The 20,073-nt window shown below is 48.3% G+C and overlaps 4 protein-coding genes and 1 long non-coding RNA gene across 6 annotated transcripts in view; 2 read left to right on the top strand and 3 right to left on the bottom strand.

The window, feature by feature from the left end:
• hcfc1b (host cell factor C1b) overlaps positions 1 to 1,693 on the bottom strand; it is a 13,753-nt gene extending 12,060 nt beyond the window's left edge. The window contains exons 1-2 of the mRNA XM_008402348.2: positions 996 to 1,693; positions 5 to 191 (exon numbers count right to left, since the gene is read on the bottom strand). Of these exons, the coding sequence (XP_008400570.1) occupies positions 5 to 191; positions 996 to 1,176 (368 nt within the window). The 5' untranslated portion in view covers positions 1,177 to 1,693. The remainder of the gene's footprint in view (positions 1 to 4; positions 192 to 995) is intronic.
• A 590-nt stretch (positions 1,694 to 2,283) lies between these two features.
• Positions 2,284 to 11,507, bottom strand: LOC108165939 (interleukin-1 receptor-associated kinase 1-like). Its single transcript, XM_017303213.1, has 4 exons — positions 10,387 to 11,507; positions 2,980 to 3,147; positions 2,826 to 2,909; positions 2,284 to 2,746 (listed from the first exon to the last, which is right to left on the bottom strand). The coding sequence occupies exons 1-4, from the start codon at positions 10,496 to 10,498 to the stop codon at positions 2,370 to 2,372; spliced, it is 741 nt and encodes a 246-aa protein (XP_017158702.1). The 5' UTR covers positions 10,499 to 11,507; the 3' UTR covers positions 2,284 to 2,369.
• Positions 5,871 to 7,514, bottom strand: LOC103460227 (putative protein TPRXL). 2 transcript variants are annotated; one of them, XM_008402321.1, is made up of 3 exons: positions 6,973 to 7,514; positions 6,805 to 6,903; positions 5,871 to 6,215 (listed from the first exon to the last, which is right to left on the bottom strand). In XM_008402321.1, the coding sequence occupies exons 1-3, from the start codon at positions 7,475 to 7,477 to the stop codon at positions 6,136 to 6,138; spliced, it is 684 nt and encodes a 227-aa protein (XP_008400543.1). In that variant the 5' UTR covers positions 7,478 to 7,514; the 3' UTR covers positions 5,871 to 6,135. The 2 variants fall into 2 exon arrangements, with proteins under 2 accessions (XP_008400543.1, XP_008400545.1); XM_008402323.1 differs by lacking the exon at positions 6,805 to 6,903.
• LOC108165941 (uncharacterized) lies at positions 11,210 to 11,718 on the top strand. The gene is made up of 2 exons (XR_001776261.1): positions 11,210 to 11,301; positions 11,589 to 11,718. It is a non-coding gene; the product is annotated as an uncharacterized LOC108165941 (long non-coding RNA).
• A 3,756-nt stretch (positions 11,719 to 15,474) lies between these two features.
• The window catches only part of mecp2 (methyl CpG binding protein 2), a 9,028-nt gene continuing 4,429 nt past the window's right edge, over positions 15,475 to 20,073 (top strand). Inside the window, exons 1-6 of the mRNA XM_008402318.2 lie at positions 15,475 to 15,582; positions 17,481 to 17,670; positions 17,750 to 17,940; positions 18,038 to 18,231; positions 18,317 to 18,444; positions 18,601 to 20,067. Of these exons, the coding sequence (XP_008400540.1) occupies positions 15,551 to 15,582; positions 17,481 to 17,670; positions 17,750 to 17,940; positions 18,038 to 18,231; positions 18,317 to 18,444; positions 18,601 to 20,067 (2,202 nt within the window). The 5' untranslated portion in view covers positions 15,475 to 15,550. The remainder of the gene's footprint in view (positions 15,583 to 17,480; positions 17,671 to 17,749; positions 17,941 to 18,037; positions 18,232 to 18,316; positions 18,445 to 18,600; positions 20,068 to 20,073) is intronic.

Genomic DNA, 20,073 nt, shown 5'->3' with positions numbered 1-20,073 from the left:
GCACCCGGCGCCGTCAGCCCCGCCTCCAGTGACATCACTCACCTGCAGCTCATACAGCTCGTTGCTGTACTTGCCATACTCCACCATCCCTCCGAACACCAGCAGCCGCGTCCCGTCGCACACGAAGCCGTAGGCGGCGCAGCCAGGAGGGATGTCGCCGCGCACCGCCGGGATGAACCATTGGTTGGTGGCTGGGGGGGCGGGGCTTCTGGTTAGTCACAGGATCTACATCACACAGTAATATAACACCCAGAGACCTGGCAACACACCAGGTGGTCAGAGGTTCTGCTGCCTGGGACTGGTTCTGGTTCACAAGCTGTACTGGGTTTGTGCACTAGTTCTGTATTGGTTCTATGCTGTGGTCCCACTCATTACATTTATATTTCATCTGTTCATTCATTGACCTCCATCCCCCCCCTGCTGCTCAGGCCGGGGGCGGGGGTTGGGTCAGCTCGGTCAGCGGGGGGTTGACCGGGTGGTTCTTTTGTTCTCTGGTTTCGATCTGTATTTTCTGGACCTGGTTCTGTTCATCATTCCTAAATAAAAAGTAATATTAGCCGCTGTTTGTTTTGCTTTTTGGTTATTTTCGCCTCCTCGGTGTGGGCGGGGTGATGTGACGTCACCAGTGTTTTCAGTAAAAAGGCGCCATTTTTCACCGTGTGTCTGAGCGGCTGGTAGGAGCTACAGGCTAACTGCTACATGCTAACGGCTCCAGGGAGAGCGGAGCCCCGCAGCCAGAGTGACCGGGAACCAGGGAGCTCCGGTCCACAAGCACCGACTGCCTCATAAGGCGGAACCGTCGCGGGTTAAACCCCAGGACCCGCCCATTCTCCCCTCTTTAAAACCCGCGGTGCGTTCATTTCCTTGGCTAAGAGCCCAAACCCGACTTATTACCCAGTCTAGAGCCCAGAACCCGACCCATTCCCCGGTCTAGAGCCCAGAACCCGACCTACTCCACAGTTTACACCCCGAACCCGGCTCCCGTTCGGACCCACCTGTGTTATAGACGTGGAGCTCGTCCACGATTCCCTCGTTTCCCCCTCCGAACACAACCATCAGCTCCTTGATGGAAACGGCCCGGTGTCCGTGCCTGGGTCGCGGAACCGGGCCGGTCCAGCCCAGGACCCGCTTCCAGCGGGGCTGCAGCACAGCGAGGGTCTCAGTGAGGGTCTCCATGGGCTCACCGTCGGTCTGATACAGATTCAGCCGAACTTTTATGGTTTTACCATTTGCTTCTTTTGGACCGGCTGGTTCTGATCCAACCGGCTCCTCAACAAGGTCCTCAGAGCGGCCAGAACCACTCACGGTTCCCCGCTTCTGCAGGCCGCGTTGTCCTGGAGCTCTGCTAACAACAGCTAGCAGCTAACGCCATTCTTCTTCTCCGTCGAGGTTTACAGTTTATGGCGTCTTGGTGCCCCCTGCTGGCTGGGAGATGCGAAAAATGGCTTCCAGTTGTAATCATGATAAAATGAAGATAAAAAGATCCTGATAGTGGTCCCTCTTAAACGTGCTGTTCTTCCAAACACTGATGACTAAATGAAGCTTTTTGAAACTTGAACTGAAAAATAAGTTTTTTATCACCCTATAGCCCAAAGTATTGAGACAAGCTTGAATCTACAACCACTTCAATGAGATTYTTTGGAGATGGGACAGCTTCAGTTCAATTGCCCTGTTAAAACCTAATTGTCCATAGAACATGTATTTATTGGAATGGAAAACAAAGTTRCATTTAATAAGTACTGCTGAATAAATTGCTCCTTGTCAGAACATGTCATTGTCTGGCCTTACTTTGTTTAGCAGCTACATACAATATTTCTGTTTCTGATAACTGCAATGTTCTATATTGCAGTTATATATGGACAGAATATGGACTGGAAGCCCCGAGATCAGAGTGGGGAAAAACCCCAAAGGTGGTGGAGAAYGACCGAGCTAAGATCCTGGGGGACTTCAGATCCAGACAAGATRGTRATGGAGAACCAACCGGACTTTGTGGTGGTGGATAAAGAACAGAGGAAAGCCGTTGTGGTGGATGTAGCAACACCAAGTGATACAACATCAGGAAAAACTGGAGAAACTGGAGAAATACCAGGAACTCAGGGAGGAACTGGAAAAGACCTGGAAGGTGAAGACCACAGTGGTGCCTGTGGTCATCGGGGCCCTCGGGGCAGACAGTCACCCCCAGACTGGAGCAGCGGCTCAAACAGGAACAACATCAGACATCTCAGTCCAGAAATGTGCAGCAAAGGTACTGGAGGAGAAACATCAAGCTCCCAGGCNCGTTGCCACTTTGCCTGAACGCCCGGTTTGGACCCGCAATGAATTATGGGATATGGTGAGCTGTGAAGGATACACCGGACCCAGCCGATGACCTAACCGGCCTCCGGAGGACGCAGACCCTGAACTCGGACAAGGCTGTTGTGTCTGGAAGCACATGACTCTGCGCTGCGCTGTGATTGGCTGACCTGTCGGAGTCTCTTGACGGCGCAGTCCATGTTGCTGAGCGTCGCTCGGTAAACAACGCCGAAGCCGCCCTCCCCGACCTGAAGGCTGGGGGAGAAGCCTCGCGTCCCAGCATGCACCTCTTCATACGTCCAGCAGTTGATGGTGGTGATGGCGCTGCATGGCGATGGAGGCATGACATCATCAGTAGCGGCGGGAGGCCTGGGGGGCGGCTGGTGGGGCTCAGAGAACAGGTTGACAGGGGGCGGCGCCGGGCCAGGCAGCGGTTTCCTTTCTGGACACTCAGCTGAAGGTAGAGCAGTGACATCATCAGCCCATCCGACCAATCAGAGCGCTGCAGTGATGTCACACCTGCCGGGTCTTACCTGTGGACTGAGCTGCTGACGGTTCATACGGAGGAGGAGGAAGAGCGGGAGGAAGAGGAGGAGGACGACTCAGGTTCCGCATCCCTGCAGAGAATCGGAGCTGAAGGTCAAACTGCTCTACAGGTCAGGGGTCAGGGGTCAGGGGTCAACTCACAGCTCAGGATGATGTCCCGCGGTCTGAAAAGCTGCAGAGACTCCAGAAGGTCGACCAACTCCCCGACTCGGCCGTTCCTGTTGCCCCAGTTGCTCATGACCCAGTCGGTCCGCTGCTCCCTCCGGTTGGCCAGGCGCACCGCCGTCTGGTCCCTGAGGACCTCCGAGGCTGTGGGGACAGAACCGACCGACCGGATCAGAACCAGGACCGCAGTCTGAGTCAAGCGGCAGCAGAGAAACGGCGGTCATCATGTCCTCCAGCCGCTGGAAGAGTTAAACCCAACGGAACCGGACCAGTTTAGCCCATCCTGATCCGAATGGGATGCCAGTGATTCCAGAGTCGCCATGAAGGCAGAAGAGGCGGCGGCGGCGTTTAGCTTGCGTCAGCAAAGGGTTAAATTAGGAACGGCCCGGAAACAAATGTTTGTCATGACTTCAAACTTTTTGTTTGGGTCAGGAGCCGTAAGAGCAAGAAACTCGTCTCAATAAATAAGACATCATTTGTTTGTCAAGTTTAAAGTTTGACACAATGTCTGACTGTAGAGACGCCACTGAGAGACGCAACGCCTCCAACGACTCCAACGCCTCCAACGCCTCCAACGACTCCAACGACTCCAACGCCTCCAACGCCTCCAACGACTCCAACGCCTCCAACGCCTCCAACGCCTCCAACGACTCCAACGACTCCAACGACTCCAACGACTCCAACGACTCCAACGCCCAGACATGAAACACTGAGTTTGTTCTGAAAACATCTGATCCGAGTCAAACACGAGTCACCGGTTCTGAGATCCAGATGGAGATCAGCAGTTTATCATCTGCATAGCAGAGAAATAACAGGTTGTGTTTGGTGATGATTGACACAAAGAGAGAGAGGAAAAGGAAGGGACCAAGCATGGAGACTTGTGGCACTCCACAGGAAAGAGACAGGAGAAGAAGAAGAGAATGATTCACACACAGGAGGAAAATCATCCAGGTGCCTGGAATACCAGAACTGACTGAGGCAAAACAGGAGGGCGGGACTGTGGCCTGGCATGGAGGACCGCAGACCGCATGACGGCGGACAAGAGTGGGACATCAGGTGGACATCAGGCGGACATCAGTGGGACATCAGTGGGACATCAGGTGGACATCAGTGGGACATCAGGTGGACATCAGGTGGACATCAGTGGGACATCAGGTGGACATCAGGTGGACATCAGTGGGACATCAGGTGGACATCAGGTGGACAGTTCTGCTGTTCAAGTGACTGTAATTGGATTTGCTCCTGTGGAGAATCCTTCTCTGTAATGACCTTCTTCTTTTCAGCCTCGGCTCCAGAAGAGTTTATCGGGGGGCATCGGCTTATTTTGGGGGGCAAAATGAATCTTTTACTCAAGTAAAAGAAAAAGGTACTGTGCAGTAAAACTACTTTTTTTGTTTTCCAAAAAAGTTACTCATGTGAATGTAACAAGTACTACCCACTGTTGAACATAGACGACCTCAGTAGCCTACTGGCTGCTAGTTAACAAGCTTACGGTGCTGTATTGGTGTTGGCTAGTCACCTTTTAGCTAACATTGGCTAGTNGAGAGAGAGAGAGAGAGAGAGAGAGAGAGAGAGAGAGAGAGAAGGGAATTTTTATATATAAAGTTCGGCAGTTTACCCAGTAAGCCTCCTAATGTTTTTAAGGCTGTAAGTGTTTTTCTTTACTCTGTCACTTGATCTGGATGGCGTTAAATCGGCCATGATAGTAAAGAACTGGATTAGGGCTGGGGGATATGAGGAAAATCTCATATCCTGATTTTATTTTATTTTTTTTGCGATATCACGATACATGATATATATCACGATATTCTTAACTGAACTCCAATGTTATTTTAAACTAGACTCCTTGCAGCATGACGTCACCCACGCAAGTTCCCGCCCCCATTTCCCTGCTAGACTTAAATGTGAGCTCATATAAAAAGGATGCAGTGCTATGAACTGTCTGCACTATGAGTAGATAACAAGGYGAGAAATAAGTTTTAACTAAGGAAAAATAGCGAGGGAGAGGGAAGTAGGTCAGTTATGCTTGACTTTGACTAACTTAACATATAGATGTGCTGTGGAATAAGGTGTGTTTTGGTTCAGCTTAAAATAAAAAAGGCGATCTACACAAAAACTGACAGATCTTCAATACAGCAGGTGTTTAAATGAGCTAATCTACCACCGCTGAGTTAGCGTGGCTAATAGCAGTGGTGGCTAATCTAGTTAGCGTGGTTAATAGCAGGGGTGGCTAATAGCAGCGGTAGCTAATCTACCACCGCTGAGTTAGCGTGGCTAATAGCAGCAGTGGCTAATAACAGCAGTGGCTAATCACCGCTGAGTTAGCGTGGCTAATAGCAGCGGTGGCTAATAACAGCAGTGGCTAATCACTGCTGAGTTAGCGTGGCTAATAGCAGTGGTGGCTAATCTAGTTAGCGTGGTTAATAGCAGGGGTGGCTAATAGCAGCGGTGGCTAATCTACCACGTGATCATTTACTAAAAGCAAAATACACATCAAGCCTAAAAACCGAAAACTGTAACGAACCGAATGTTCTGCTCTATGTAGGGTAACGTTTGAGTGTTTTTGGTCCTGAATCCTGATGATAAAGTTGTGTTGTTGTCGGTTGCCATGGCAACGAGTCTGCGTGTGCCGTAACTTCAAACTGGAACCAGCATCAGGTACCATGGAGTCCGAGAACTGGACCAGCAAAGTGATGCACAATAACACGGAACCAGAACCAGTGAACTGTTCAGAGGAACAGTTCTTCTTCAGGAACACAAACTGGTTCAGGTTGTGACTCAGTGTACTGGTATGCTGGCCTGGTTCTGGTTCTGAGTGAGCAGCTGATGCAGTTTGTGTTTCTGCGACACAAATCAAACACGCCTTCTGCAATGTGCCGTTTTTATTTATCATTATAAAATCATAAAGTTCCACAAACATTATTAAATATGGCTGATCAGATCGATCTGAGCGGATCCCAGCGTTCTGCAGGAGAACCCCGGTTCTGTCTGAGTGGGTCAGGACAGATTCCTAATGTCTGACTGAACGAGTGTTTCGGGTCCAGAAGGCAACAGAACCTCGGCGTTCCTGAACCGCCCCTGTGCATACGATAGGATTAATGAGTCGGAACGACGAAGCATTCCCGGGAACCGTCAGGAGCGACCAGCAGGAAGATACTCCAACTCATCACTCTCCTCTGGTCCGCGGAGATCTGCAGCGCTCCTCCCTCCGTCTGAGGAAACACAAACACGACACGGATCAGAGACGGACCGGACTTTATCCCTCCTGACCCGAACCTCCCAGACTTTTAAACAGACTCTGAACAAGAACCAGAAAACAAGTAACGTTGGGAAGCCAGCGGGTCAGAACCGCCTCAGCCAAACGTCTGTTCAGCTGATGAGCAACATGGATGTTGATCCAAAGGGATTGAAGTGGTTCTGATTCTGCTGGCCCCTCACAGTGATGTCTGACATTAGAACAGATCGGTTCTGATGTGTATCTGCTGTTAGCCCCATGAATACCAGAGTCCATTGTTCTGGAGCAATCAGCAGCTTCACTGCTGGGCGAGTTGGAGTTCAGGGATTATTCACCAACGGTCGATAAAGTCCAAATATCAGCAGAAGCTTTTGTCCAGAGCGACTTACAAACGAGGACGACAACGAGCCGGTTCTCCTGACAGACCACTGGTTCTGTCAGGATGTAGAGCCGTGGCCTCAAACTCCAGGCCTCCTGCAGCGGTTGGGTCTTTCTGCTTCGGTGGGAAAGAAAATCCAGGGTCCCTTTGAGGATTGAAATGTGTGTGAGTGTGTGGCGTTACGTACAGAGGTCGTCCAAGGACAGCAGTTCTGGGGTTCTGATCAGACCCGCTTCGTACTGACTCTTCTTGTCCAACAGTCGCTGTTTGCTGGGATTCACAGGAACTGAACGAACACAGTCTTATGAACAGTTCATTGGACACACYTGAACCAAAGCGAGTCTTTGCCGCCTACCTGAGAGTCCGGCCGTGGTGGACTGTAACGACAGCGCTGGGGAAAACCCAGCCGCCGCGGGTCCAGAGCCGCTGCTGGGAGGGGATGGGAAGTTATACAGGTCCTCGGTGGGAACAGAGGGCTGGGTCAGCTGGGACTCTGCAGACCCGGCTGGGTTCTGGAACCTGCAGCTGGTTCCGTTGGACCGAAACTGGAAGTCATACTGAGAGAACCCCCGGCTCTCGTCGGTTTCGCACGGGCCAGCGAGCGAGGGGCAGGGGGAAGACGAGGGGGGGATGGAACCGAGACAGGAGGACTGCAGCGGGTGAGGCGGGGCGAGGGCCCCAAACGACGAGGAAGAGGAGGAGGAGGAAGAGTCGTACTGGGAGACAGGGCAGGTCTGTTCTGATGGTCCCAGTTGCTGGGAAACGGCTTTTACACAGGAGTCCAGGGAGCGGGGGGGGTTGGGGAAGGAATGGTAGGGCAGCTGGGGGAGCCGGGGCGCCGAGGAAGAGGAGGAGGTCATCCTCACATCGCAGCAGAGGTTCTTCAGGTGGCAGAAGNTTTTAGCTAACATTGGCTAGTCACCTTTTAGCTAACATTAGCTAGTCACCTTTTAGCTAACATTACCTGCATCCAGCAGTCGGTTAGTTTGGGGGACAAACTGCAAAGTTCTTTGCGTTTTGCTGCCATGATTCTAACACACCTGAAGCTCCACCCAGCAGCAGCTGGTCTCCAAAGAGCAGGTAAAGCAGCTACAACTACAACACTCACCCACGTAACTTAAGCAAACAATAAAAGATTTTACATATGATTAAAACTTTCGCTCTGTAATAACATAAGTTAGATAATCTCTGGGGAAAAAAATCGATCTGCCTCCTCCTGGCATTCTGCTAATCCAGGTGATCAGCAGAGATCGGCCTCATGGGTGATCGGTATCGGAATCGGCAGCAAAAAACCTGATCGGACCATCCCTAGTTTTAACTGCTGATATAGTGACAGAAGGCCCAGACATGGGAAGTGCAGAAGCTCCTACTGCATCAAACCGATATAGGAATAACAGAGAGTTGGCCATTCTGAGGTAAAAACAGCAAACAGCTTCCAGTCCTGGGGGGCACGGCTGACTCTGGGCGGGCCATGCCCCCCAACGCCCCCCAACGCTGCCGGGCCTGCTTCTTTTGTCTCTTTCCTGCAGAGTTCCCCAAGGCTCCGTGCTTGGTGGTCCCTTCCTTCTTTTTCTCTACCTGCTGTTATTTGCGTCCTGATGGTGTCCATCCATCAGATGGACATCTAGGCGCCTAGATGTCCATCTGGATACCAGAACTGACTGAGGCGAAACAGGGGCCCGGATGGCCGGATCTCCTCAGGTTCATGTTGAGATGAGTTCAAGAGCAGCTTGTTGGTCGGGGACTTTCAGTTCCCTGTGGTTCCGCTTCAGGTTCTCGTGTCACGGCTGGAGCAGATGGTTCCCCTTTACAACTTTAGCTCACTGTTGGTTTCAAGTGTCTAAAATAACCAGCATGCACTTAGAACAACCAGAACCAACATGGTGGCGTATGAAGACCCTTTTCCTGTCCAACTTTTCCTGTCCAACTTTTCCTGTCCAACTTTTCCTCAGTTTAAAAATGTCCTCAAAATTGTAAACTTTCTGTACTTCCCTCAGCATGTAGAGTCCTAAGTGGCTCAGGGAACCAAAATACCAGGATGGTAAAAAAAAAAAATTAATCATAATAAAAACACATTTATATGAAATGTGTTAATACATTTGACAATAGAACGTAGAAAACTGGCTCCAGAAAAAGAAGAATCTCCTCTGCGGTGAAATAACCCCAGAATGATTTTACTGTTGTAGACAGAAAGACACGCAGCAAAGCATCGTTTTCCATGCAGCCGTTTGTTGTTGGAGCAACAATCACTTGCTGTGGACAAATGGAGAACATGAAAAATGATAAATGGAAAAGAATCAAAAGAATCAGCCTGAAATGATTCACTGTTAACAGTGGATGAAAAACAAAACCTGCCCTGATTATCCGGGTCAGATTCCTCTGTAATCTCTGACATTTTTTATGATTTTATTCATTTGATTCAAACAAATAAAATGAAAATATCACAAAAATCAGTTTGATTCTAACAGAGGTTCACAGGATGAGTCCAGCTTCAGATTAAACTTCCTGTTTCATTCACTGATTTAATCCAAGGCCTGAACCATAACCTGACTCCACAGATTATCATCGTTACTAACATTAAAGATGTTATTACTAAGATTAATAACATTATTAATAACATTAATAACATTAACATTAAAGATATTACTGACACTAATAACATTAGTACTAACATTAAAGACATTTTTACCAAGATTAATGATGTTATTACTAAGATTAAAAACATTATTAATAACATTAATGACATTATTACTAACATTAAAGACGTTATTACTAAGATTAATGATGTTATTACTGACATTAATAACATTATTAACATTAAAGATGTTATTACTGACACTAATAACATTATTACTAACATTAAAGACATTTTTACTAAGATTAAAGATGTTATTACTAACATTAACATTAATAACATTATTACTAACATTATTTAGACCAAGTTCTTTAGGTTCCTGCTACTCACCAATGACCTGACTATCCTCAGTTTTAGTTCCAGAACCGGTTCTGACCCAGCTTGAGGACAGCTGAGCATCAGAACCGTCAACAGAACCAGAACTGCCGGGTCACTCTGAGAAGGTTCTGCAGTTCTGTTGATAAAACCTGAAGCTGGTTCTGAGACTGTCCTCAAACGGACCTTTGGTTCTGTTAGAACCAAAACAATGAGGAGTGAAATAAACCCGGTGGAGGCCGAAGCCGACTCAGATCCTATTGGTTCTGCTGTAGAGTCTCAGAACCCAGGCGGTTCTGTTGGACCATCCCAGTTACACAATGAAAAACCTTCTAAACCATGAGTTGGATCTCTCTAGGTACCAACCCGTCACTGTTAGTGATGTTTCTACAGAACCCCCGGCAGGGTCGACCTGGTTCTGGTCTTAATGGACCGTGTGTTTATCCTCCTGGCTGGTTCTGACCCAGTTTGGTCCTGCTGCTGTTGGGGATCAGAAAGTTCTGAACCTATGAATCTGATTCAGCTCCATGTTCCTCTCATCAGGACCCGGTTCTACAGTTCTGACCCAAACCCGGCACCAGAACCACATGTTAAGGAAAAACTCTGTCCGCTCCAATCTTTAAAGAGGGACGTAGTTGGTTTTTACTGGCGCTGCTACCGAACCGACCAGAACCTCCAGACAGAACCACGCCCTGCTAACGGAACCTCACCTGAACGCCAGGACCCAAATGATCACGTGACTCAGGTGTAAAACCCGATAAGTCCGATGGTTTCGGTGCCGCCTCCAGCTGTTCGGATGGTTCTGAGTGTGTTACTCACCGAACCGGGTCCAGTCCAGGTCCAGCAGTCCATCCATGACCCGGCAGAACTCGCAGTGGACCGAGGAGGGCAGCTGGAACAGGAAGTAAGCCCGCGGGTCTCCCTCTGACATGTTTCTGACCGAACCGAGCCGGACCGGGTCACATCAGAACCAGCCCGATAACTCTCCGGACTGACCAACTTCAGAACTTCTGATCTGCGGCAACTTCCGTTCACAGTGCTCACAAGCGCCAGGCACCAAGAGCCGCTTCCTGTGTGACGTGTCACAATAAAAGCCTGCGCTGCACCAGTAGAAGTAACGTCTCCTGGTTCGAACAGGTAGAACCCAGTACCGTAAAACAGTACCGTAAAACAGTGGCCTTTCTGTAGATTTGACTGCGGTAGTCAGATATGCTTAATAACGGTCATATTGGCCGTGAAATGTATTGAACCGATAATTGTCTGATAGACTCGCTTATCACACACACATCAACACCAAGTTTAACAATAATGACCAAAAATAAAACACGGGAAATATTAAGGTCAGCTAAATTCTAGTGGCGGGAGCTGAAGGACCCCTGAACGCCACGGACCGACGCTGAACGTCGCGGTTGCCTAGAGACGGACACTGCGCAGCCGCAGTGAGCTGCTGTCAACCCGCGTCCTGTTAAAACGTCCTCGACCCGATTCCATGTCCTCAGAACCCAAAAGGCTTTCAAAAACACAGACCTGAGTGAAAAGACGCGCATTGTAAGCTGAACAGTTCCAGTTAGGATGGACACTGTGAACACAGATGGACAAAAACGTGTCCATCGCGGCTCAGTGCTGCTGAATGATGGACAGAATGGATCAGGACAGGAACCGCAGACCCGTCAGAACCTGAAGAACCAGAAATCAGAGACTCTTCATCCTCAATCATCTCCTGAGGCTCATATGGTGCAGAACATTTTATTATTGATTCGGTTTCTTGTTGTGATTTTAGTTGATTATTGTGGTTTGATTATTTGCTTAGGATGTTGAGTTTGGATGATATTTAAATAATAGCATTAGCCAAAATAAGTGGCCATTTAAAGAACAAATCATACCAACAGATTAGCAGTAAATACATAAATATTTCCTACATTACTTTGTGTGTTTTATTCAGAAATGTTGATATATTTTATGAATTTCAGTGGTCATTTAATGTATTATTTCACTAATATTTTATTAATGTGGTTCTCCAGTTTGGATAATCTGACTTCCTATCGATGAATAAAAAACAAGCTAAGCTGAACCTGCAGCCCAGGGCCGGTTCTAGACGGGGGCCAAGCGGGGGTCTCAAGAAATTATACTAAATAAATTCTATTAAATATTTGGTGGTGGATATTTTTAAACCTTCATAATTGTATTTAGCCATGAATTAAAAATCTAGTGCTGCACTTTTAGCTGCTGTGTGGAGACGGGATCAGACTTTCCATCTGCTGGATCAGGATCTGAATCTCTGGAGACACAACGTGGCTCTTTGGTTCACAATATGAAATATTGATCTGTTTTTAATTGTTTTATGAGTGTTTTAAACACTACTACTGCACTGACCCCCAGGGAACCAGCCTCCAAAGAAAACAGTAAAGATCATATGTATATTTTTAACCAGCTATAAGAGGCCAGACTTGCATCATCAGCACTTTATTCAGATGATAATTTCCAATGCCAAATATTATGCTATACTTAATTAATTTAGAGTTATTTTTATGTTTATGAATGAAATCGTGTACAGAATCGGCTTTATTTATTTGTAGAGTATTTTGTAGTTCAGTATGTGAAAAATATTAGGATGAATAATGGGTTAGTCTGATCCTGGTAATTAGCCTGTAGCTCCTCTTGTTCTCTGTTTTGAAGTTTGATTAGTGACTGTTGTGTTGTGATTAATTTCCAAACCTCTGGAGTCACTGAATAAGGTCAAACTACAGAATGGTACCTGTCAGGGTCAGGCTGTCTGAACAGGAAGGTGTTTTATACTGAAACTACCACAGACTCACTTCATGAACTGTGAACTGAAATAGTAAAACTCTGACTCATAATTTCTACTTTTCCATAGCTGGACAAACATTCTTGTTTTAAGGAAAAAGGCCAACAGCTGCATAATAAAGTTCAGATTAACGACTCATTTTCTCTAGTCATCAACCTGAACTTCTACCTTGATAATAAACTGGTTTATTAATCCTCTGAATTTAGTAAAATGTTCCTGAAATGTCTGGAGATGGATAGTTTAGATCAGGTTTTATTGTAACTCCCGGGGCAGCAGACCCAGTAGGACTGTGCTGCTCTCGCCTCAGTCTTTGTCTCATTAATGTTGGCAGACATGATGTAATCTGATTCTGTTTCAAACTGAGTTTATACTCCTCTGGAACAAATTACTGATTTTACTCTTTATTAGTAAATGTTTGAGTAAAATGAACATTGTTCTTTTATTCTATGAATAACTGACAACATGTCTCTTCATTTTGTTTGTGAATGTAAATAAGCAGTTAGATTTAGAAAACGGCACCAACGAATATCTTCTCCTGGGTCTTTAGGGGGCTGAGCCCCCTGAAGGTCAGACCCCAGAACCGCCCCTGCTGAAAACCCACCTGCACAGGTCCAAACAGCATGTTCCGGTCCCGCCCAGACATACAGCTGCAAAATGAAGCTATCTGACCTTTGACCTTAGTAGCTGGAAGGAATTTGCAAAATTCTGTGAACAATCTGGACCAGATGGTTCTGATCCGGAAGTTGAGAGTAACATTAAAGGGACAGTATCATGTAAAATTGACGTGTCTGAGCTTTCCGTCATGTTTTATTCCCTCTTCAAATCAGACCTGGGATGTTTTCATGTGTGAGAAATCCACTAATCTCCATGGCAACCATTCAGCTGCAAAACGCCTGGCTGGACTTGTAGCCCCGCCTCCGAGACGCAGCTCCGCCTCCCCTCCTTCAGACTAGCCAGCAGCAATTAGCAGACATCTGCCGAGCTCACTGTAGAGCCTGCTGCTCAGAGGAACACTGGTTTTAAAGGGTTAACAGAGGAGCCATGTTGGGATGACTTCCTGGAGGCGCAGCTTCAGAAAGAGCAGTTCTTAAAGGGACAGTTCCCCAATTTCAAGGCGTTAAATTATAATGTCAAAATTGTTTTAAGTAACGTTTGATATAGGATTTTATAACAAGTGAAGGTAACAGTTACTGGACTGTGATATAAAATGATGCTATGTGCCTGGAAAACACGATACTGGCCCTTTAAAATAACATGTGGAACAGCAGTAACCGGGTCAGAACCAGAGGAAGGAGAACCAACAGAACTTCTGTGAGAACCAGCTGCTTTTCCATCTCCAATACAAACAGAACCATCAGTCATGGACCTTGGGACGGGTTCAGAACCTCAGCTGAACAAACAGGACTCGACCTCCAGACCCGGTTCTGGGCTGGATTCTGCTGGGTTCTATGTGTCTGGTTCTGACTGTCTGCGTCAGACTGTGGTTCTGTTTGGAAAGCCGGTGGATCTGGACCTGCTCCCTCTGCTGGGTTTGGGTTGGAACAGAACCACCACCTCTGAGTTGGACCTCCTGCTGGGATTGTGGGGCTTTTATTTTGTTCACAGGAAGTGCTGCATGAAGACTTCCTGTTGTGTTTGACTGAAGTGACTCATGTCCTGTCAGAAGACACGCCCACTCTGCTGTCTTTGTGAGGACCTCAACACAGATTTAGTGTCTGGACCAGACCCAGGACTCCTGATGGGAATGCTGCCTCTCTGGAACCGGGTTCTGGTTCTCTGAGCCCTGCTGGACCGGGCCAGGTTCTGTGGTTCTGATCAAAAGAAAGAAACCTAGAATAAATATGCTGAATGTAGATATGATCATATGAGAACTTCTGGTCTGTAGCCGCTTCCTCTGTGTGGTTCTGGTTTCAGAGCCGCCTGAACACACACACACACACACACACACACACACACACACACACACACAGGATGAGTGGTCTTAATGTAAATGAGCATCAGCCCCAGTTCCTCGTCCTGCCGGCTGTTTGACTTTCAGAACCGGTCTAACAGAACCTCTGACCCAGAAAATTCTGATCCAACAGGAAACTGATTAGCAGAACGTCTCCTGAGCCATTTCCTGCCTGCAGGGCCACCATGAGGAGCTCCAGGGGTCTCTTCTTCCTGGTAAACCATCTTCAGTTGACCAACAGGTCCAAGGACACCCTGAGCCGTCAGGACAGGTGGGACAGGCGGGACAGGTGGGACAGGCGGTCCGGTTTCTGGACTGGGAGGAAACCAGAGAACCCACACATGCATCAGAAGAACCTCCAAGAAGACCCCAGGCTGGGATTAGAACCCAGAACTTTCTTACTGCAAGGCATCACCAGTTCTACCAGCTGAGCCACTCTGCCACCTGCTGCTTCAACCTGGTACTGCAGCAAAATAACGGAAGTAGTAATAAGTTTTACATTTTGAATTGATGAGTATTTATTTTTTGTTATGTGTATTAATGTAACTACAAACACTCCCAACAACGTTTTAATAATGGTAATTATATTTTCCATTGTTTTTGTAATTATTTTTTGTTTACTTTTATTTTGTTAGATTACAAATGTTTGATCTTATTTATGGTTTTGATGTTTTGGTTTTCATTAGTGCAACAACGAACGTATAGTCTGCAAATAAAGTTTCAATAGTAATAATAAGCAAGTCAGGGAAGTAAATTTGACAATAAATATTAGTTTTCAGAACATATCTTGAAATGAGGAGTTTTTGTGCATARAGGGGTTTTGGGGGAAACAAATATGGCCCGAGCTCAGCGTCACAGCTAGGACTTTTATCGAAACTTAGCAATGTTTCGACAGATCATGGCGATTTCTATTATTTGATTTGGAGGCATATTTGAGCGATCAGAAATATTTAATAAAGTAGTTCAGCCGCGCCATAGGTGATGGAGGCGGGAGGAGAAAGAAAAGATCCTCCGTACAAACTTCTGAAGGAAGCGGAGGAAGATTTTCCGAGAGGTCCCTGAAAGCCTCCGCTTGACGTCACCAGGCTAAGATCTCGCGGAATTACGCCGCCCCTGGTTGTTTGTCTTGGCTGCTGTGGGCTGAGATCTCGCGGTGTTTCGCTGCTGACGGAGGACGGCGGAGATGTTTGGAGTTTTTTAATATAAATTTATTTATTTAAATAAAAATGGCCGCCGCGGAGCGCGGAGCGGACAGACTGTAAGTGTTTTCCTCTTCCATCCTCTCTTCCCGAGGCTTCCCGTTCAGTTTAGCGCCGCTGTTTCCTCCGCACAGCTTTATGACGCAAAGTGCGCAGATTTTCACCCCGGGCCGTCTCCGCGGAGCGGGGTTAGCGGCAATAACGTCACACAGTGATCCCGGAGCGAGGCTCCTCGGAGCCCCATTGCCGGAGCTCCGAAGGCCCGCGGCGGGCTCCGCGCTGCCCGGGTAGGAGCCGCGCAGGCCGGGCCGAGCGGCGGCGGCGAGCCGGGAGGAGCGCGGCGGCTGCGGGGCTGCCGCTCCGTTACAGCTAACGGGCTAGCTGCTGGCGGACACGCGCACATGCACGCGCTCCACAATAACCCGGGTTAACTACCCCACGCCCCCGGTTCCTCAGCGCTAGCAGGCAGATAGCTGCTGCCGCTACCGGAGTGCCGCTGAGCAGCAGCGTGCGCGGGCACGAGCGCGCGCGCGCCCGTCTGTGGTTTCAATGTGTGAGCTGCTCACTTCCTGTTTCAACCTACAGCGGTAAACAACAAGCAGAGTTCAGATCAGACAGAACCGGGTCAGAACCGAACCTGGACTGTTCCGTCCAACCACAAACATCCCGGTTCTGAAGTGGCCCGGTCCAGTTCATTCTGCTGGCTAGAGCTTTCTAAGAACAACAGAACCGAGTCAGAACCATGACCAGCGCCTGAAGCAGAACGTTCCAGCAAGGTGACCCACCAGAACCAGAACCAGAACCACCTCAGCTCACGGCCTCAGCTGAGGTCAGAGGTCAGGAACCGTGTGGAGACATGTTCTGTGGGGCGATGCGGCTGAGGCGGACCGGATGTTGGTCCGGTTCCTTCTGGAGGAAAACAACCAGAACATCAAACACGGCAGAGGTAGTGTGATGCTGCGGGCTGCTTCTGGACCTGCATGACGTCCAAAGCAAAGCGGGTCAAAGTTCTGAGACTCAGCCATGGGAATCTGGGTCAGGGTGTGATTACTTTCCACACAGAACCAGGTTTGGACCGTCAATAACTGATTCAGAAACAACTTTTATTCACATTATTATTATTCTGGTCTGTTTAAAACCGTCAAACTCCCTTTAAAACAATTAATCGCCTTTAGAACCTGGTTCTAGAGCTGGTTCTGGTTCTGATCAGTTGACCTCTGAAAGATAAAACCTTCCTCAAAATAAGAGGCGGCTTCCAGCCGCATGCCTCTGGTGACAGAGTGTTTCATTTATCGTTTTGTTTTCCTTCATTATTTGCATAGTTGGAGCAGAACCAGACCGGTCCGGCTCTCCTCCCGGTCCGACCGATCCGTAGAACTTTAACACGAAGCAGTAAAACTGATGGACTCGTCTGTCTCAGAAGCTGATGATGGATGCGTTTATAAACGGGAAGACTCAACCAGCCGATCACTGATCAGATGATCCTTCCTGTCAGGATTAAAAACAATATTTCTATTTATGTCAGAATAATGAGAGAAATCAGTTTTTCTTAATATTCAGAGGTTTCTGTCCAATCACTTCAGTTTGTCTTTATATCACAGATTTAAACCAAATGTTGCCTGAGGCCACTTAAATAAAACCATCCCTTCTACATACAATAGTAGGACATCAAATTCAACTCACTATTCAAATTGGTTATAAGGTTTTCTATCTAAACCCAGCAGAAAAGAGAAACTAACACTGAAAACACTGTCAGGTATTACGAGTAGCACTGCTGGTCTGCAGTCTTGTAGCGAATCGGACAGAACTCCCATGTAAAACTGTGAGCAAACACTTTCAGTTAGCACTAGCTGGTAAAACCACCAATGATACACATGAAGACTTGACTCCAGTTGCTGTTGGACAGTTTGCTGTCATTGAGAGATGCAGCATTAACAGAGGGTCATATGTTTCCCAGGGAGGAGGAACAAGAAGGTGAAGAGGGAGACCCCCAACCCTCAACCAGACAGAGAGACAGGTCACGCAGTAAGACAAAGAAGCCACGCAGGGAGCGCCGTCATGGTGACCAGGGGGCCGAGTCCGCGGCCTCAACCACCCCTTCAGCAGTTGGTGAACAGCCACAGGTGGGGGTGGAGCCACAGAGCCAGGTACAGAACCCATGGAGAGCTGGAGAGGTAACAGCCAGGACGATGTGCAGAAATGTTTACTTCTCCTCCCACCCTTTAGGTGGTGGAGCCAGTGGCGGGACCCTCAGACCAAGGGTCCGAGTCGGCAGGCTCTCCCAGGCAGCGCCGCTCCGTCATTCGAGACCGAGGGCCGATGTACGATGACCCGTCGCTGCCTGAAGGCTGGACCCGCAAACTGAAACAGAGAAAGTCTGGACGATCCGCGGGGAAGTTTGACGTCTACCTGATCAAGTAAGTCGTGATCAACATGATAATGGTTCCCTTTGGTGCTTAAGAACATGATCTCAAATGAATGCCATTAACATTTAGCTGTTTTTGTTCTGTGTAGCTCGGAGGGAAAGGCATTTCGGTCAAAGGTGGAACTCATTGCCTACTTTGAGAAGATTGGTGACAAACAGACCGATCCCAATGATTTTGATTTTACTGTCACGGGGCGCGGAAGCCCATCCCGTCGTGAAAAGCGCCCTCCCAAAAAGCCAAAAGTGGTGAAACCATCAGGACGAGGCCGAGGGCGGCCCAAAGGTACAGAGGCCGGGATAGCAGAAGTTGCCGATGAGTCATTAAATCAAGGACAGGATTTCAGTGTTCATCTCTTGTATTTGTGTAGGCAGTGGAAAAATGCGTCAGGCCACTGAGGGTGTGGCCATGAAGCGAGTGGTTGAGAAAACTCCAGGAAAACTGCTGGTTAAAATGCCTTTTGGCAAGGCCGAGTCCTCCTCTGGAACCACATCAAAGGTATGACGGTTGTTCAGTCCCTCACCTGGACAGTTTTACATTTAAATAAAGCTTCAGCTTTAAAGGTTGAGCTGTAAGTTCACTCTGTGCAACTGTGTCTGTGACCGTAACAATATCGAAACTCATGCTTCTGCTGATCTGGTTTTTCCTCTGCAGGTGGTGTCTCCTACCGCAGTGCCCAAGTCCCGGCCAGGCAGAAAGAGAAAATCAGAACAGGAACTTCCACCTCCACCCAAAGCCGCTCCCAAAAAACGAGGACGGAAACCAGGATCAACCTCTGCACCACCATCAGTCACTACTGCATCCACGTCTTCAACCACAGCCTCTGGTAGCTCAACAGCTGGAAGCTACACTGCAGCTGCCATTATGGTGGCTGAAGCCAAACGGAGAGCAGCTAAGGAGTCTTCCACTAAACCTGTTGTCCAGGAAACAGCTCTGCCAATCAAAAAGCGCAAAACAAGAGAAACTGTGGAAGAGATGGAGAGTGTTCAGGCTCCACTGGTTACACCTGCTGAGACTGGAAGCACCGGTGCAGCACAGGAAAAGGGAGGAAAGGCGGAGGGAGGTCCAAGCTCTGACCCAAAGCCTACATCCACTGTAGGAAGCCAATCAGAGAAGCAACCCTCTGCTTCAGATGAGAGCCAATCCCATCGACACAAGTCACATAAGTGCCAGAAGCACAAGGAAAAAAGAGAATCTGGAGATGAAGGAAGCAAAGGCAAGGATGTTGGTGAAGATGAAGGAGGGGGTGGAAGGAGTAGCAGCAGTAGTAGCATCATCCCTTCAAAAAGCCACAAAAGGAAGGAAAGACAACCTCATAAACACCAYCAYCACCACCACCACCACCACCATCATCATCACCACCAACAGTCCTCTGGCTCACCTTCACATCACCCGGCTCCTCCTCTAACAGTTTCTGAATCACCTCCTAGCCAACCCAGGCCTGAAGCTGATCCCCAGACTGTGCCTCATCAAACCCCTGAAAAAAAGGCTCCTCCCAAACCACACCAAAAGTCTGTGCCTCAGCCCCCTCCTGAATCTCTGCAACCTGTTTCTCCACCACACCACCAGCCCCGTTCCTGTCCTCAGACCTCGTTACCCAGTCCATCACAAGCCCATATTCTGCAAGTTTCCCAGTCATCCCCCACCAGACATTTACTGCCTGAGCCACGGTCCCAACAACCCCAAATCCAAACCCTCAGTCAGCCATTGTCTACCAACCAGTCAGCCCAGTCACTCTCCACAGCCCAGCACCAAAGCCACCATCAGACTGTACATGCTCCACCTAAGTCCCCACCTATTCTGTATGCTCAGCCATCTCAAACTAGGCATTCACAATCACAGGTCCAGTCCTCCACAGCACTCCAGCCTCAGATCCAGCCTAGACATTTGCCTCATATCCAATCCCAGATTAAACAACCCCACCCTCAGACCTCAGTACAGCCCCAACTCCAATCCCAGCCAAGAATTCAAACACAATCTCAGTCACAATCCCAAACCAAGACACCACCCAAAATTCAGTCTCGACCCCAAGACAGATTACCTACCCAGATTCAAAGTCAACCCCAGACTAGAACACCAACACAAGTCCAGGGTCAACCCCAGACTAGAACACCAACCCAAGTCCAG

The sequence above is a fragment of the Poecilia reticulata genome, unplaced genomic scaffold, assembly GCF_000633615.1.
Source record: "Poecilia reticulata strain Guanapo unplaced genomic scaffold, Guppy_female_1.0+MT scaffold_212, whole genome shotgun sequence".
Lineage (NCBI taxonomy): Eukaryota > Metazoa > Chordata > Actinopteri > Cyprinodontiformes > Poeciliidae > Poecilia > Poecilia reticulata.
Note: the sequence above shows the minus strand (reverse complement) of the source record. Positions and strands in the feature narration are given on the sequence as shown.